This window comes from Vigna unguiculata, chromosome 3 (assembly GCF_037176805.1).
Source record: "Vigna unguiculata cultivar grain cowpea cultivar isolate G323 ecotype 2 chromosome 3, ASM3717680v1, whole genome shotgun sequence".
Lineage (NCBI taxonomy): Eukaryota > Viridiplantae > Streptophyta > Magnoliopsida > Fabales > Fabaceae > Vigna > Vigna unguiculata.
This window is the reverse complement of record NC_140794.1, coordinates 68914319-68931841: the sequence shown is the minus strand read 5'-3', so window position 1 is coordinate 68931841 and position 17523 is coordinate 68914319. Positions and strand designations below refer to the sequence as shown.

General features: G+C 28.0%; 1 protein-coding gene across 1 annotated transcript; it reads right to left on the bottom strand.

Moving 5' to 3' along the window:
• Positions 1 to 8254: 8254 nt before the first annotated feature.
• LOC114175177 (stem-specific protein TSJT1-like) lies at positions 8255 to 10485 on the bottom strand. The gene is made up of 5 exons (XM_028059944.2): positions 10199 to 10485; positions 8955 to 9195; positions 8747 to 8867; positions 8551 to 8660; positions 8255 to 8443 (listed from the first exon to the last, which is right to left on the bottom strand). The coding sequence occupies exons 1-5, from the start codon at positions 10399 to 10401 to the stop codon at positions 8408 to 8410; spliced, it is 711 nt and encodes a 236-aa protein (XP_027915745.1). The 5' UTR covers positions 10402 to 10485; the 3' UTR covers positions 8255 to 8407.
• Between the last annotated feature and the right edge of the window lie 7038 nt (positions 10486 to 17523).

Here is a 17523-nt window from a genome sequence, read left to right as displayed (position 1 = left end):
CTTCTATTACGTTTTCTGAGCTGCCAAACATCTATAGCACTTTTCAGGACACCAAACAGAAAAGCATCAACATTTTCATGCACTTGATTCAAAGTTAAAACTTAGAAGTTTTTAAGTTTGCAAAAGCATCCCAAACCCAAACTGAGTTTCTGGACAAATTTTTATTTTTTATTAAATTTTGCAGTGTTTTTATTTATTTTTGAAAATTGTACATTTTTTATTGGAAAAATTATTTTATTCAAATTAATTAATTTAATGCATATTAATCAAAATATTTTTTTATTTATTTTAAAAAATTTAAACTATTGTTGATTTAATTTTTTTTTATACCTTTTATTGCATGTAACTTTTTCATAACTTCGTGTATGAAACATTAAATACAAATTTTGTTTTAATTTGAATTGAAAAAAAAAAGTAACTTAATAAATACTAACAAATTTAGTCTATGTAATATTAAAATTAGGTCTATTTCTTTAAAAAAAAAAAGATAATATATTAAATATGAGGAAAACTAATGAAAAGATTAAATAAATTAAAGTTTATTGTAATTTATATGTTAAAAACTCCTAAAATAGATATCGATGACCAAACATACATCTTGTAATAATGTGCACTATAAAAATAATTACTGAATTCATTACTTAATTTATCAATCTCCAACTATGAATTGCATCTTCTACCGAAAAAGTGTACACAATATTACCAGCATGTATATTGTTAATTTGTGAAATAAAATAAGTATAATGTTTGATTAACACAAGTTCTAATAGTTATATATATACAACACTGTCATATTATACAAAATGCCTTCTGATTATGATCTCATAAATTTTCATCCAATAAAATATAAATGTAAATATAAATAAATAACAATTAAGAAACAAAGAAATAGATTGTTAGAAAAATCCGGGCATTTACCTAGTAATTGAAGTGCAATAGTTGTGCTGAACACATTTTCAGCATTTTCGTAATTTGTAAAAGGTGATCACACAATGAAATGAATAATTTGAATAATCATACAGACCTGACTACGATGAGCAATCTCTAGTTGTTCAGCAACATCTTTGCGAAGTGGTAGCCGTTCCAATAAACAGGGAAAAATGTCTGGAACAACGGTTAAGTATAACTAAAATATAATTAATTAAATACACTAACAACCTTACCTTGTATTAATATTTTAAACAACCTTTTTATTTTATTACGAACAAAATACTTTTTAGTTATTAATGGGAGAGTGTTCCACGCAAAGAAGATAAATTCTTGTGAAAGATATTTGTTTCAATTTCATAAATTGTAGATATTATAAATATATTTACTAAGTAACAACTCGTCCCAATTAGTCAAATGCAAAACATAACGAGTAGAGAATAAAAGTTGAGACTATCAAATCAACTAGAATGAAAACTTTTAAAAATCTACGAAGAAGGAAACACGAATAAAATATTACTCTCATTTGTTATTAAAAAGACCCTAAGAATTTTATTATACTTTTCCGTTAAAAAAATACTAAAATGAAAATATAACAAAATTATATATTTTTTCCCTTTCTTATCTAAGACTAGGATTGAACATAATTTATTGAAATGTATTACGCTGTTAAAACCTACAATGAACTACTGAGAATTAGTTCACTTGAACTGAAAAATAATTCAAATCTGTTCTAAAAAATTGAACTGAATTGTACTTAAGTGAATTACACTACAATATAAACTGAAATTGACTATTATGAATTGAACTATTTCTCGAATTGTATAAATTTTGAATTGAACTGCATTAATTTTGAATTGAACTACATTATTTTTGAATTGAAATTGTACTAATTTTGAATGAAGTTGCACTATTCTTGAATCAAACTATACTATTTATAAATTAAATTGCACTAATTTTGAACCGAACTGTATTATTTTTGAACTAAATTGCACTAATTTTAAATCGAACTACACTATTCTTGAAACAAATGGATTGTTTTTTATCCAAATTACATTAATTTTGAATTTGTATATGGTTGTACTATGTAATAATAATCTAACTTTTGTAATTTAAAAGTTCATAAAAAATAATACTTGAAAATTGCTTTTAAAGATTTTGGGAGTGTTGATAGGGTGAAAGATGAGGATGAGAAGTTGGATTTTGAGATATTGGTATCTTGAATGAAATTCTAAATTGTTTCGAGTTCCAAGTCTATTTTTATTTCAAAGAATTCATTATAGTAAAAACTATTTTTTGTTTAATAATTTTGATAAAGAATAAAAAAAAAACTGTGTTTTCGTTTGTCAATTTTTTGGTGAAAATTCACATTTAAATTTTCAGTGAATCCATTGTTATACATGATGAATCTACGTAGAGAAATTGTATCATAATTATACATGAAATTGATTTTTACTATTAAATTGTCCTGTCTTTTTTCTTCAATCATCAACCTGAATTTAAAGAATATGATAATATAATATTTCATTTAATTAAAAAAAATTTGTCCGAACTTTAGATCCCAATATAGAAGAATAGTTAATATATTTAAAATGAACAAAATTTAAGTGCAAGAATGAAAGAAAAAATTGTATAACCGAGAGAAAGAATTGTATATTTTGTTCACGTTATTGTTGACATTTTAATGATTATTTTGGATTTAGACGATAGCAAGGACATTTTGTGTGTTTGACATTTTTTTGATAATTTAAATTTTTTTCAAGACATTGAAATTTGGAGTGTGTAATGATTTCATCGTTTGTCTAGAGTGAATATTGTTCTTTTCACTAAGAGGGATATTGACACCTATAATTTTGAAATGGATGCTTTTCTTGGAGGTATCTCACTACAAATGTATTTTTTACTGGCCATTATTTTTTGATGGTCAAAGAAACAGTTAAATTTGTTTTCTATTAATTTTATATAACAGTCAAAATTATTAATTTTTACTTGTCATTATATTTTTTGATGGTTAAATAAACAGTTCGAAATTTTTTCTTTGGTATAATTACTCGTATAGTACCTAATTTGGGGTTAGTGTGTCAAATAGGTACCCGGTTTAAAAAAAAAAGTGTCAATTGCATCCCAACTTTTGAAAGAGTGCTTCAATTAGGTCCCTTTAAAACGGAGTTGACTAGCACCGTTAGTCAACGTGTCACGTGTTAGTCTGTGGTTTTTTTTTTTAATTTTTTGAAAAAAAATGATAAATGCCACGTGTCAAGTCCCTATGTGTGACACATGGCATTGTTAGTGACACGTGTCATTGCAATGCCACGTGTTAGTGTAACTATCAGATGTCATTGTGTTGATTTCGATTTAGTCCCCATATATGTCTTTTTTGTTTCAATTTAGTACCTAAGTATATGTATCTGATTCAATTTTGTCCCAAATTTTTTTAATAATTAAAATATTTTTATAATCCATTTTTTATAAGATTAAAAGTAATTAAGTATAAATATTTTTACAAAATTAAGTACTAATATTTATATTGTTTCTCTCAATTTCAGACCAAATTTATTATTTGTATAAATGTTATACTAATATTTTTTATTAAAAACGACTTTTTAACATATTATATTACTTTTTAATTAAGGGTTAAATATGTTTTTGATCCCTTAACTTTCAGTGAATTTTGAAATTAGTCCATTTCAAAACTTTGGACCAATTTAGTAATAGTATTTGACTTAACATTAAAACAAAAATGTGTCAAACAATATAAACAACTCAAGTATAATCTTGAAATGCGTAGGAAATATCAAATAAACCTAACAAAATTTGATTAAAAGGACTAAACCCACGTATTTCGAAAGATGAAGGACTAAATTGGTTCAAAGTTTCAAAATGGATTAATTCCAAAATTCACTAAAAATTAAGGGACCAAAAGCATATTTAACCCTTTAATTAAGTATTCAAATTTTGTTAATTTTTATTTTTTTTCCAAAATAGAACAATATTGTCTCTTACTAATTTTAAACCAAAAATTCTATTGGTATGAATGTTATACTATTTTTTTTTATTAAAAATGACTTAATAAAATGACTTTTACCACTACATTTTAATATAAATATCAAATACTTAATTTTTGTAAAACTTTTATACTTAATTACTTTTAATTTTATAAAAAATGGATTTTAACTATTAAAAAATATTAGGTCAAAATTGAATCAGATACACATAAGTAGGTACTAAATTGAAACAAAAAAACATATATGAGGACTAAATCGAAATCAACACAATGACATCTGATAATGATATTGACACGTGGCATTGCAATGCCACGTGTCACACACAGGGACTTGACACGTGTCATTTTTTTTTCAAAAATTTAAAAAAATTTAAAAAATTTAAAAAAATTAAAAAATCACAGACTGACATGTGGCACGTTGACTAACTGTCTGAAAGGGACCTAATTGAAACACTTTTTCAAGAGTTGGGATGCAATTGATACTTTTTTTAAACCGGGTACCTATTTGACACACTAGCCCCAAACTGGGTACCATACGAGTAATTATACATTTTTCTTTCTATTAATTTTACATAACGGTCATAATTTTTTTATCATCAACGGTCAAATAAGGTAGATTGGTAATTATAGAAACTAATATTTGCTTTCTATTAATTTTGTATAACGGTCATAAAATTTTTAGTATGAATATAGTGTAACATACCTTTACCTCTTCCACTGAGCCAAAACATACCTTTAACATACCTTACCCACCCACGACTCCTACACTCTCCACGTCTACCTTTAACGTACCTTTAACGGTCATAAAATTTTTAGCATCAATATAGTGTAACATACCTTTACCTCTTCCACTGAGCCAAAACATATCTTTAACATACCTTACCCACCCACGACTCCTACACTCTCCACGTCTACCTTTAACGTACCTTTAACGGTCATAAAATTTTTAGCATCAATATAGTGTGACATACCTTTACCTCTTCCACTGAGCCAAAACATATCTTTAACATACCTTACCCACCCACGACTCCTACACTCTCCATGTTTACCTTTAACGTACCTTTAACAGTCATAAAATTTTTAGCATCAATATAGTGCAACATACCTTTACCTCTTCCACTGAGCCAAAACATACCTTTAACATACCTTACCCACCCACGACTCCTACACTCTCCACGTTTACCTTTAACATACCTTCTCTACGTCTACCTTTAACGTACCTTTAACGGTCATAAAATTTTTAGCATCAATATAGTGCAACATACATTTACCTCTTCCACTGAGCCAAAACATACCTTTAACATACCTTACCCACCCACGACTCCTACACTCTCCACGTCTACCTTTAATGTACCTTTAACGGTCATAAAATTTTTAGCATCAATATAGTGTAACATACCTTTACCTCTTCCACTGAGTCAAAACATACCTTACCCACCCACGACTCCTACACTCTCCACGTCTACCTTTAACGTACCTTTAACGATCATAAAATTTTTAGCATCAATATAGTGTAACATACCTTCACATCTTTCACTGAGCCAAAACATACCTTTAACATACCTTACCCACCCACGACCCCTACACTCTCCACGTCTACCTTTAACGTACCTTTAACGATCATAAAATTTTTAGCATCAATATAGTGTAACATACTTTTACCTCTTCCACTGAGCCAAAACATACCTTTAACATACCTTACACACCCACTACTCATACACTCTCCACGTCTACCTTTAACGTACCTTTAACGGTCATGAAATTTTTAGCATCAATATAGTGTAACATACCTTTACCTCTTCCACTAAGCCAAAACATACCTTTAACATACCTTACCCACCCACGACTCTTACACTCACTCTCCACGTCTACCTTTAACGTACCTTTAACGGTCATAAAATTTTTAGCATCAATATAGTGTAACATACCTTTACCTCTTCCACTGAGCCAAAACATACCTTACCCACCCACGACTCCTACACTTTCCACGTCTATTAAAGGCAAGGATTCGCGAAGGCAACTCATGGTTCAAACCTCTACCCTACCATTCGTCGTCTCATCAAGTTCATGTGTTAGACAGTGCGTCTTCTACGCTTTTACGCCGCATTGATGCAGAGGCTCAAGCGTGAGGTGTGACAAGTCTCTTACGCATGTAATGTGATAATTTGCAGCACATAAGCTGCTATGTATAAATACTAACATTCGTGTCTCCTCCAGGTGGGATCTTGAATATCCGAGGTCCCCAAGTCCTGGGGATTTTGGGTCCTGGGTCGCGTCTGGCTGAGGTCCTTGCGTGGGCCGCTGGGGTCCGTGGTTTGTCCAGGGGGTCCTGAGCTCCGGGTCTGGGGGTCTCGCGTCAAGTCCGGGATCCTAGGTACGGTCGATATCCAGGTTGGGTCACTGGGGTCTCGGTCTGTCCAGGGGGGGTCCCGGGTCCTTCCGAGGGGAACTCGACAGGGAGATCGGTCCTTCTTCCGGAGGGACCCAACACCGGGGTGACGGGGGGTCCGGGTCTCTGGCTGTCGGTCGGGTCCGTGCGGGTCTCTGGGTTCTGAACCCTGCTATTGTATTTTCTTTCTTTTTTTTATGGGGTGAAAAGGTTAATTTGCTGCTCTTGATAGTTTGGTTTCATTTTCAAGTGTGGGATTCTTCTTTCAGATCTAGGTTTTGTGATATCTTATTTCTAATTTCATTTTTCTTTGAAATTTACAAAGATAACATCAATCTGTGTTGATGAAGCTCAACAGGGTGTGTTGCCTCAATCACGGGAGACAACTAATCAGATTGAGAAAAGCATAGATAGTTCTAGTAATCGCATAATGCCAACGCGGTTAATGCTTTCCTATTCTGTGAAAAATGTTAGGAATTTGGCCATGCTCTATAAGGTTGTAGTGTTGGTACTAAACAAGAATCTGGTGCTAAAATATCTGTAACTACGTCAAGTAGTTCAAAAGATGAGAAAGGCAATATATTGAAAGCTGTTATTCAGGCTGCTTTAACTGTTATTCAAGCTACTTTAAAGAGAAGGCCTGAAATTTACAAAAAGAAAGAAGTATCTAACCAAATTGATGTGGTTTCTTCCTCAGGCACAAATTTGAATTGTTAAGTGACTTCAAATGACCCCTGTTAACTCTTTTTTTAATGGAGATGACTAAATTGAATCTTTTTAGATAATTGGGGTACTAAATTAAACAAACAAAAAGTATGGGGATCAAATTGAACTTAACTAGCAAATCAATAATTATACCATATTAAAAAGTTACATTTCTTTTAATATTTTAATCACTAATGGTAAAACTCTTTAAAATGAAACTTTCTTTTAATAGGAATCAAAATAATCTCTGTAAATTTCAAATGCAGAAAAAATCTTTGGCTATGAAATTCATTATCCCCTTCATTTGCATCTTCGTTTTCTAGTTTCTCACACAAGCTTTGTCTTTTTTGTGGTTCGTGACAAGGTTACTCGCTGCGAAATTCTCTTCGAAACTAATCAAACAAAATCTCCATTGTCAAAAATTCAATCTCCTTTAACATCCAATCTATTTGACTATGCATGTGATCTTCTTAGGATTATAAAGATTATATGTGTCCCTATAGTCTTAATAATAAGACAATCTTTCAGACAAAATGGGAAACGAATAAATATTCTTTCTTTATTCAAAATAAAAAAGTAAGTAGAGCAAGAAAAAAAATAAAAGAAAAATAAAATTAAGCATTTTCAGGAGAAAGAGAGAGATAAAAAAGTGAGCCACACTTTTTTATTTCTTCCCAAATTGGAGGAAAGGAGTAATAATTACTTTAAACAACATAATTCCCTTTTAACACCTAATAATTAATCACCTTATTTTCTATTTTTCATAAATCAAATACTCCTATTTTTACGTTCTTCTTTGCCGTATGTGTCCTGTTTTATTCCGTTTTTAAAATGAAACCAAATATGGAATGTATCTTTAATATCACGTTTATGTTGCGTTCTCGTCTGCAGACAACTCGAATCTCTTCACGTGCAAAAAAGAATACCAGAAGTGAAGGATACTAAATCCAATTTGGCTAAATTTAACAAAAACAAAGAGATAAAATAAAAATCCTTGATAAGTATATTCTGATTCATGTAATAATTTTTTCAAAATGTGCATAGTGAAAAGTTTACAGAAACCGAACTTTTGTATGAATCTAAAATAATTTGCCAATAAGTTGATTAATTGGTTAAGAAAGTCCAGTGGCAATGTGTATTGTTCTCTGTATGCTATGGAAGTGATTGTTTTTCTTTTCAGTCTTAATTTTGTTGTTTTGAAAATTTGAATATAGAATGGTGGAAGGAAATTTAAAAGCAGAGTTTTTTTTTTTATTAGATTGAGAAACGTAACTGTACACTGATAACACTGATAGAACCAAGTGCTGATAAGAAAAACAGTGATAGAACTAAGGTACACTCTTCCTATGCCTCATTGCAGTGATCATTTCTTCAAAGAATATCTATTGTCTGGCTGCAACAACTGCTGGCCCTTCCACCTGATGTGAAAAACAATTGGATCTCAACTCAACTTCATCAATGGAGATCAAAAGACAGTAACAGTAGTTTCTAAAGAATAATTAATGTATTTGTTTCATTTTGTTACCTTGAAGGTTGCACCCCAGATTTCCTCCTCCTTAGCAGGAACTGCAGTGATCTTATTTTTAGGATTCTCATAACACATCAATCCTCCAACAGCTGTGGAGTAGAAACATCCTGTGCAATCAGAGAGCAAAGAGTGTTAGCAGTCAGAGAAACTGTTTTATTCTCAACACACTGATAGAAGTCAATTAATCAATCACCTTGAGGGAAAGATGCAAGTGACTTTCCACAAGCACCTTTAAGCAATTCTGCATCATCAGCAAATGCTACATAGCCATCAGCAGTAATTCCCCAATACAGAGGCACCTTACCATTCTTATCCTGCCAAAAACAGTAAAATCAAAATGAGGAAGAAATGAAAAGTTACAATGGTGATGAGAATTGGTATGTGGGAGTATGGTTACTAACAGAGGCCAAAAAGAGGGTGGAAGTGGATTTGTCAAAAACTATGAATGCAAAGCTTCCACTGAGATGGCCAACAACGTGATTAGCAGGGTAAGGTGCTCTGTCTCGTAAAGCTTTGTAAGCCTCAATCACCAACAATACTTCATTAGCTGACTTTCCCAGTCCATATTGTTGTCTCAAGTGCCCTAAATTCTCAAGAACTCCCTCGAACAAGCAGAATACCTCATCCTTCACTGCAAAAGATCTGCATTTTTCACTCAATACTTAGATTTTTCACTCAACAATCTTGTTAAAAAACTTTAAACTGCTTCAGGGATACAATAATGTGAAATTACTGCGACTAATCTCCGATTTTGACTAGAAAAACCGTTTTGATAAGACATAGGTTTTGTCTTGGTACAGACAAAAATGTTTGTCAACGAACGTAGAATGTTCATATTTAGTTAGATTTACGTTAAAATAATTAGATCCAGTACCAACAGGAAAGAACCTGCTTCATTGAACTCGTTGGGCCATCATGGAACAATGGAGCCCTATTGGGCCGTCGAATAGCCCGATGTGAAACCCGAACGTAAAAAATAATCAGATCCATTAACCAATAATTATTCAGCTATACTTCCATTGGTCACAGTCACAGACAATGACTTGGAATATTCCCTTGGGTGACGGTAGACGCAATAAACTACACAGAGTTTTAAAAAATAGTGTTTAAACTCTCTAAACAAAATTTAAACCTCTTGATATCTTGTACTTTCATTTTTCAAGCACTCAATCGATACATGATTATAAATGTTTTTAATAAATTTTGTTATATTATTTCATATTATAAAGAAATACGAATATACGTTTTTTATTTGAAAAAATTAAAAATAAACAGATTCATACGATATTAAAAAGAAACTTGAGTTTTGTAAGTTAAAGTTATCGGTTACCATCACTTATTTATTCAAAACAAAATCAGTTTTTCTTTTAAATAGAAAGTAAATCTCAACTTATATAGTTCTTGGTTATGACTCTTTGTACAATTGTAACTGGTCGCAAGAACCAACCACGGTAAGTAGTAACTAACTACAGTTATTTCACTCACTAACTCGTCGTGTGCGAGTCATGATGATCAGATTGGGCACCATCGACCGTCCGATCAGATCGTTTGACTTTTACAAATTAACTTTTTTTTTTCTAAGAGTTTGTAATTAATATTTTTGAAGTTGAGTGGTTAAGGAAAGAGCAGTGTTGGTTTATTTTACCTGGGTTTCCACGGCGACTCGTTGTGGTGGGTATAAGCTAGGTGGACATGCTCTCCGATCTCCACCGACACTGCGGAAGCGTTTTTCTCCTGAAACCGCTTCCACAGTGCCGCCGCCGTCGTCTTCGGCGACGGTGTTCGGCTGCCGGCGGCCACGAGCTCGTCCGGCGGCGACACGATGGAGCTGCTGAACACACCCAACATTTTACACTCCTAAACTGTTTATTTCCCTTTTCTACGCATTCACCCGAATCTTCTCACGGAATGGGATGGGAAGAAGGAGCGCGTGTCCATTGGTTTTATAAAGGGGGCGAGGAGGGTAGTTTGGTCATTTAGTTTAAAGAATATTTAAGAAGAAAAATTCTGATTTTTTTTTGTTATTTTTTAAGTAATTTTCTATTTTCTTTTCTTATTTTTGATATTCAAAAATTATTTAATAGATCACATTTTATATGTAAAAAAATTATTAAAATTTAGTAATAAAAATATCATCTATAACAATATATAAAGAGAATTCTACTTTTTGTGTCCACATTTTAAAATACTTATTTTACTCTTTAAATATAATAATTTATTAAATTTTTAAAAATTGACCGTTACTTTTACAAGATTTTTAAAAAATCCGATGTCTATGCTTCTTCTCTTCGTCTTTATTTATTAATGGTTATTTTTTCATCTGCTATCATATATTTCACTTCATTTTTAATAAATATAATTTTAATTTATATATTAACTTAATAACTTACAATATTATGACCTACTAATATAATAACACACATATTTAAAAAAAATGCATATGTAGCCCATTTCTAACATGGTATTAGAGCCAAGTTAAAGTTCATCCTAGCGAACTTTCTTGGACATTTCATCCGATATCGGGTCGCTAACGGACCACCCACTAATTTCTTGTCTCACGCACGAGATAAATATACCTCGGCATGAGGGGGTGTGTTGGAAATCTCACATCGACTAAAGATAAGGTCATTTCATAATATATGACTGAAGTGCAAATCTTACCTTACAAACCAGTTTTGTGAGGTTGAGTTAAGATAACATATGTGTTTACGCTAGTTATCTAAAAATATGATAACCGATTAATTTAGACGGATGACACGTGGGATCCAAATTGAGCGTGAATCCGACAACGTCAGTGAATGGATCCCATAGCGCCTTTCATCCTACGACTCATATTGCTGCCTCGTCCTCGCCTAACCTTTCATGATTTAACAGTTCGTCATGTTAATTTTTGAAAAATTATAAACATATACGTTTTTAATCTTTTCTACACCTATTTAATATTTATTAAAATATTAACATTTTAATTTTTCTATTTGGTTCATCTACAAATATTTCATGTTTTAAAACAAAAAATGTTATTTTGTTGGTGTTGAATAAGTATGGAGTTAAAAATATGATGTTCATTTCTTATCACCCTTAATTTTTAGATTTTAATTCGTTCTTTTTTTTAATAAATTAGATAAATAATCATATTTTAGTGAGACGGTATTTAATTAACTTTCAAATGAGATAGTCAATTAAAAACTACAGAAGCACGTATAAATGCTATTAATTGATGTACTGAAATTTATGTAAATAATTGTTAGTTTCAAGGCAATATTAATAGAACTATTTTTGAAGTATTTCTTATTAATTATTTTCTGTCAAATTTTAGTATTATTTGAGTCCATAAATAAAAAGATTGTGAATTGTCAATTTATTTTTCTGTTATAAATATATGGATGGTTGAAGAGCTTAATTTTAAAAAGTAAAACTTCATCACCATTATCCTCCCTACATACATAAATTACCTAAGGTTGGTTTAAAAAGTATAATTAAAAAAATTATTACCAATTTTCTTAAATAAATACTAGGAAAAGCATATTCGTTTTATGGGCGTGATTATTATTTTTTATGAAATAATAAAAAATAATTGTTATTGTTGTAATTATAAAATTAAATATAAGTATTTTTTATAATTATATTATAAATAATTTTTTTATTTGGTAGGTAATTTATTAATTAAAAAATAATTAAGTTAAAAAAAATCAAATATAGTTAAAATTTAGTAAAAGATCACTTAAACAATAAAATTAATAAAATGATTATTTTAATTTTTTCATTTAAAAGATAAAATCGTAAAACAAACTTAAATATCAAAAAGCTAAACCTCTATTGTATATAATTATATATAAATATAATTTACTATTGTTGGTTTCAATAACCTTCTTATTAATAAAAACAAACAAATATTGCGTCAAATTATCAATATTATTTTGTGTTCTAAAATATATATGTTTCCATTCTTTTGGTATTGATCCAATGTTATAATAGAATAATCTTTTGATATAATGATCTTCTTGAACTAACTAAATGATCAAATTATTCGATAGGACTTGATATTCTTTGACTAAAAATCCATTAAAATTAAATCATTTTTATTGAACATAACTAATATAATGCTATAAATAGTGTGTATAGCCCAATTAATTATTAAAAATAAAAATTTTAACATGTCTTGTATCTAATTTCGGGGAGTATGATATAATGGCATGGATCAGTAGTTTTTTTCTTATTTTACATTAAACAAAATTCTCAAACAACTGTTTATCTATCTATCTATCTATCTATCTATATATATATATATATATATATATATATATATATATATATATATATATATATATATAAATTACAATGTAAAAAGATAAAATATGTATTTTTATTTCGCTGATACATTGTGGGAAACTAAGTCCGATTCAATTTTTGGTAGTAATGTATTTTATAAAGAAAGACTAATAGTATTAATAAAGAAATCAATAAAGAAAATATGTAAAATTAGCAATGGTTATTATTGTCTGTTTAATGTGAAAAAACTTATGATAAAGGTTGATATAAACTTTGAATCGGATTAAACTGTAGTCTCAATATTACACTTATAAAAAGTAAAATTTGAGTACCCAAAAAGATTGGTAGTAGATGTAACAAATAGATGTATTTGGAGAGAATAAAATAAATGAGATGAATCCATTTAAGTTTTGTCAGCATATAATTGTTTAATTCACTAAACCATATTTGTCCCTGGGTTTTACAATAACAATAAAATAATGTAACTCTTTATAGGAATAAAAATACTCACTGAAACTTACTTTTGATTGGTTAATAATTATGTTCATGTAAGTGTCTCCTCAAAACTGTATTTTGATATTACTTTACTAAAATTTGTCATAGTAGATTTTTTTTTTTTTTAAATTTGTTAAAGAATTTATAAGAAATATTTGTTCATGTTATTTTTTTAAAATTTTAATTGGTAGGATATTTTTTTATGAATAATTATTTCTTACAAAATTATAAAATTTGCAAGTATTTCTTACAAAATTTGTTGCGAAAAGTATTTTATACAAAATATTTTACAAAAAATTGACAGTAACTTTTTATAATTTTTTTTTCATAACAAAATTTATAAATTTTTTTTACAAAAGAAATTCAAAACAAATTGACAAAAAATGAGTTTTTTAATAATGAATTATTCTCTACTCTTTAAAAAAAATTAAGAGAAACTGAGTTTTAAAATGACAAAAAAATTCAATAAAAATAAAAAATATAAATATATTCACTATATAAAAATTGTCTTACAATTACATGTGAATTTAAATAATGAAATAATATTAATCATATGTGTACATATAATTATAATTTTAAATGGATTAAATATGTTTTTGGTCGCTTAACTTTTAGTCAATTTTGAAATTAGTCCATTTCGAAACTTTAAATCAATTTAGTCTTTCATTTTTTAAAAATACGTTGAATTAGTCATTTTAATCAATTTTTGTTAGGTTTATTTGATGTTTTTTATGTATTTCAGGATTGTATTTAATTTGTTTATATTTTTTGACACATTTTTGCTTTAATGTCAAGTCAAATATTGTTATGAAACGCGCTTAAAATGTCAAATAAACTTAACAAAATTTGATTAAAAAGACTAAATCCATGCATTTCGAAAGTTGAAGGATTAAATTTGTTCAAAATTTCGAAATAGACTAATTTAAAAATTCACTGAAAGTTAAGAGATCAAAACATATTTAACACATTTTAAATTAAGTTCATCTTAAGCTACTTATACGTGTGCAGGTGCCATCTCAAAAAATCAAGAACGGGAGCTAAAATCTTTTATGAACCATCCTTTATTTAAAAACTTGTGTGAAGTCTCTATCAAGAGCACGGTGTTGATAGAAACATGGTGTAATGTAATGCTCTTTTATGATTATTTATGGAGTAATATAAAATTGAATTAATTTAATCTATGTAACATTTTGACACGAATAAAAAATATTTGTATTCGAAAGTTATTCTCTTTGTTAGGAAACATTATTAAACTCAAATTAAGTTTTGATTTTTTAATATTATATGAACGTCGGAAAAGGGAAGACTGCTCAAAATTATTATGCGATGAAAACCATGGGTGAAGCTATGTGTTTTCTATGGATTGTGAGAGCAACTTGAGACTAAATTAAGAAACTGGTGTTTGATTAACATTAATCTAATCAAATAATATTTTCACACAACCAACTCCAAGAATCTCTTTCCTTCTGCATATTCTATATAAATTTCTGATTTATCTTTTCTATTTGGTTTAAGAATAGGAAAATGGTGAGAAAATATCGGTTGGTTTGAATATTGAATTTTCCTTACAAAGAAGAAAAATAAAAGTCAATATCTATGTACAGGTTTGATTATGCGTTCTTTTAGTTTAAAATATTTTTTTCAAATCATAATATATATTTTAAATTAAGGAGAAACTGTTTAGTTTGATGACTAAAGATAACAAAATAGCAAAATAATTAATTCACAGTAAAATTTGTTTAATATATCAATTACAAAAATATAAAATAAAGGAATTGGATCAAACTAATTTAGTTGAACTTATTGATGATTAGTTATCTATCTACTTTTTTTTCAAAATTAAAAAGGTTTTCTTATCAATTCTCACGTATTAAAAAATAATCCAGTCAAATTTGTATACTTCAATATTTTTAAACACTTTAAGAAATATATATTTGAATTTTGTTTTACAACATTTAATTCAGGATATTTTAAAAAAAACATATATATATATATATTTAAAATTATTTATATCGATAGATTGGATATTCATTCGTGAAAAAAAAATGATGATAAATGGATTGAATCTTATTTTTATTAATGGATCAGATTGAATTACATTATTAATTAAATTTTCAATTAATCAAAATAAGATTTATACACTTTAAAATATAAAGCTTTCTCCCAAATTTATAGCCACACGTACCACTAGACAAAAAACAAAAAAATGGAAGCAAAAGCTTGGGACGCATAGGAACAAAATCTGATCCAGTCAAGTTGAATAGCCAAAATATAATAAACATTATGTTCATAGTAGTATTTTTATCTCTTACACAAATGACTAAATAAATAAAACATAATCTTACTTTTGATTTTAAATAAGAAATAAAAAATACTTTTGAACAAAAATAATATAGGTTTATAATTTATATTAATTTAAATATATATATTTTAATCACAAATAAATTGTTTAATTTTTTTAAAAGCTAAATATGATTTTGGTCCCTTAACTTTCGATGAATTTTTGAATTAGTACATTTCGAAACCTGAACCAATTTAGTCATTCATCTTTCGAAATACGTGAATTTAATCATTTTAATCAAATTTTGTTAAATTGATTTGATGTTTCGTATGCATTTTAGGATTGTATTTGAGTTGTTTATATTGTTTGACACATTTTTACTTTAATATTAAGTCAAATACTATTATGAAATACACTTGAAAAAAACTTAACAAATTTTAATTAAAATGACTAAATTTTTAAATACTAAATTAGTCAAAAAAATTAAAATTAACTAATTTCAAAATTCATTAAAAATAAGAACAAAAATATATTTAATTTTTTTTTTATTATTCATAGAAATCATTTGATTGGAGAATCCAAAATGACGTAATTGAGCGAAGGTTGGAAAAGTAGAATAATAATTGGAATAAAAAAAGTAAGAAAGTGACGTGGAGGTTGTTCTTTGTGGATAAACACACCTTGTTTTCTATTCCTTTAATAATCTAACAACCCACGCCCACCGTTTTATCACACACCCCACAGATTTAACTTTCTGGAATTTAATTCTTCACTATTCCTTTGACCTGTGTTTTCATTTTCATATATTCTTACATTCTTTACCACATCTTCATTCAAAAATAACTTATAATACTAAAATTAAATAAGGATTAAAATAAAAGAAAAACATTTTATTTATAAAATGTAAATTAAAAAAAATTATTAAATATCTTCACATGTTAGCCGTGAACAAAATAACCATATTTTCAAACTCAATTCATCATTGTCTAAATCATATTATTTTGTTTAATTTTAATAAATTTTCCTAAAATATAAATCTATATTTTTAGATTTTAAATGTAATCTATTTAATTAAAATGTGAGTTAATATAATTTTTTAATGATTTTTGAATTATATAAAATTTAAGTTGTAAAAATTTATATTAGATTGAAATCCTAAATAAAATATAATCGTATTAAATTAGATCAATAGAAGATTAAGACAAGTTAAACTTAATTTAGGAAAGGTTAGATTAGACTAAAAATAAGATAAACTAAGTAATGTCAAAGTCGTGTTTTACTAGACGAGGTTAATGTTAAGTCAAGTCAAACATAATTTAAGTTGAATCGGATAAGATTAATTTTAAGCTAGGTTGATTTATGATAAGTTAACCTAATATGTACTTATGTCAATTTAAACCAGATTAAATTTAAGTCAAGTTCAATCACTTTGCACTCAGGTTAAATCAAATTGAATTTACTCAAGATCTAAACCAATCTGATGAGACAAATTAGGATGAGCCATATTATGTTAATAATGTAGGATTTATATTGAACAAAGTTGAATGAGACATGAGACAATGATTTATGAAAATATAACATTTGTTAGGACTTTAGTAGATAAAATAATTTTCAAAAGGGTTAAGTATGTTTTTAGTCTCGGAACTTTGATCCAAAATTGAAATTCGTTAATGTCTGAAACTTCGATACATTTTGGTCATTAAACTTTAAAAACGAATGAATATAATCATTTTAACCCAATAATATTAATTTTTTTGACATGTCGAACGCGTTTTATATTAGTATTAGAGTTGTTCATACCATTTAACATATTTTTGATTCAATATATATATTAGAAAATGTGTTCAACATCTTAAAAGAAATTAATATAATTGCGTTAAAAGAATTATATTTATTTATTTTTAATATTTAAAAACCAAAACGAA

Bases quoted from the DNA above. Each gene is read 5' to 3' on its own strand.
- LOC114175177 (XM_028059944.2), bottom strand. From the start codon at position 10,401: ATGTTGGGTGTGTTCAGCAGCTCCATCGTGTCGCCGCCGGACGAGCTC. The intron at 8,868-8,954 runs GTTAGTAACCAT...TGTTTTTGGCAG, and splicing joins CCACCCTCTTTTTGGCCTCT to GATAAGAATGGTAAGGTGCC. The intron at 8,444-8,550 runs GTAACAAAATGA...TTTTCACATCAG, and splicing joins TCTGGGGTGCAACCTTCAAG to GTGGAAGGGCCAGCAGTTGT.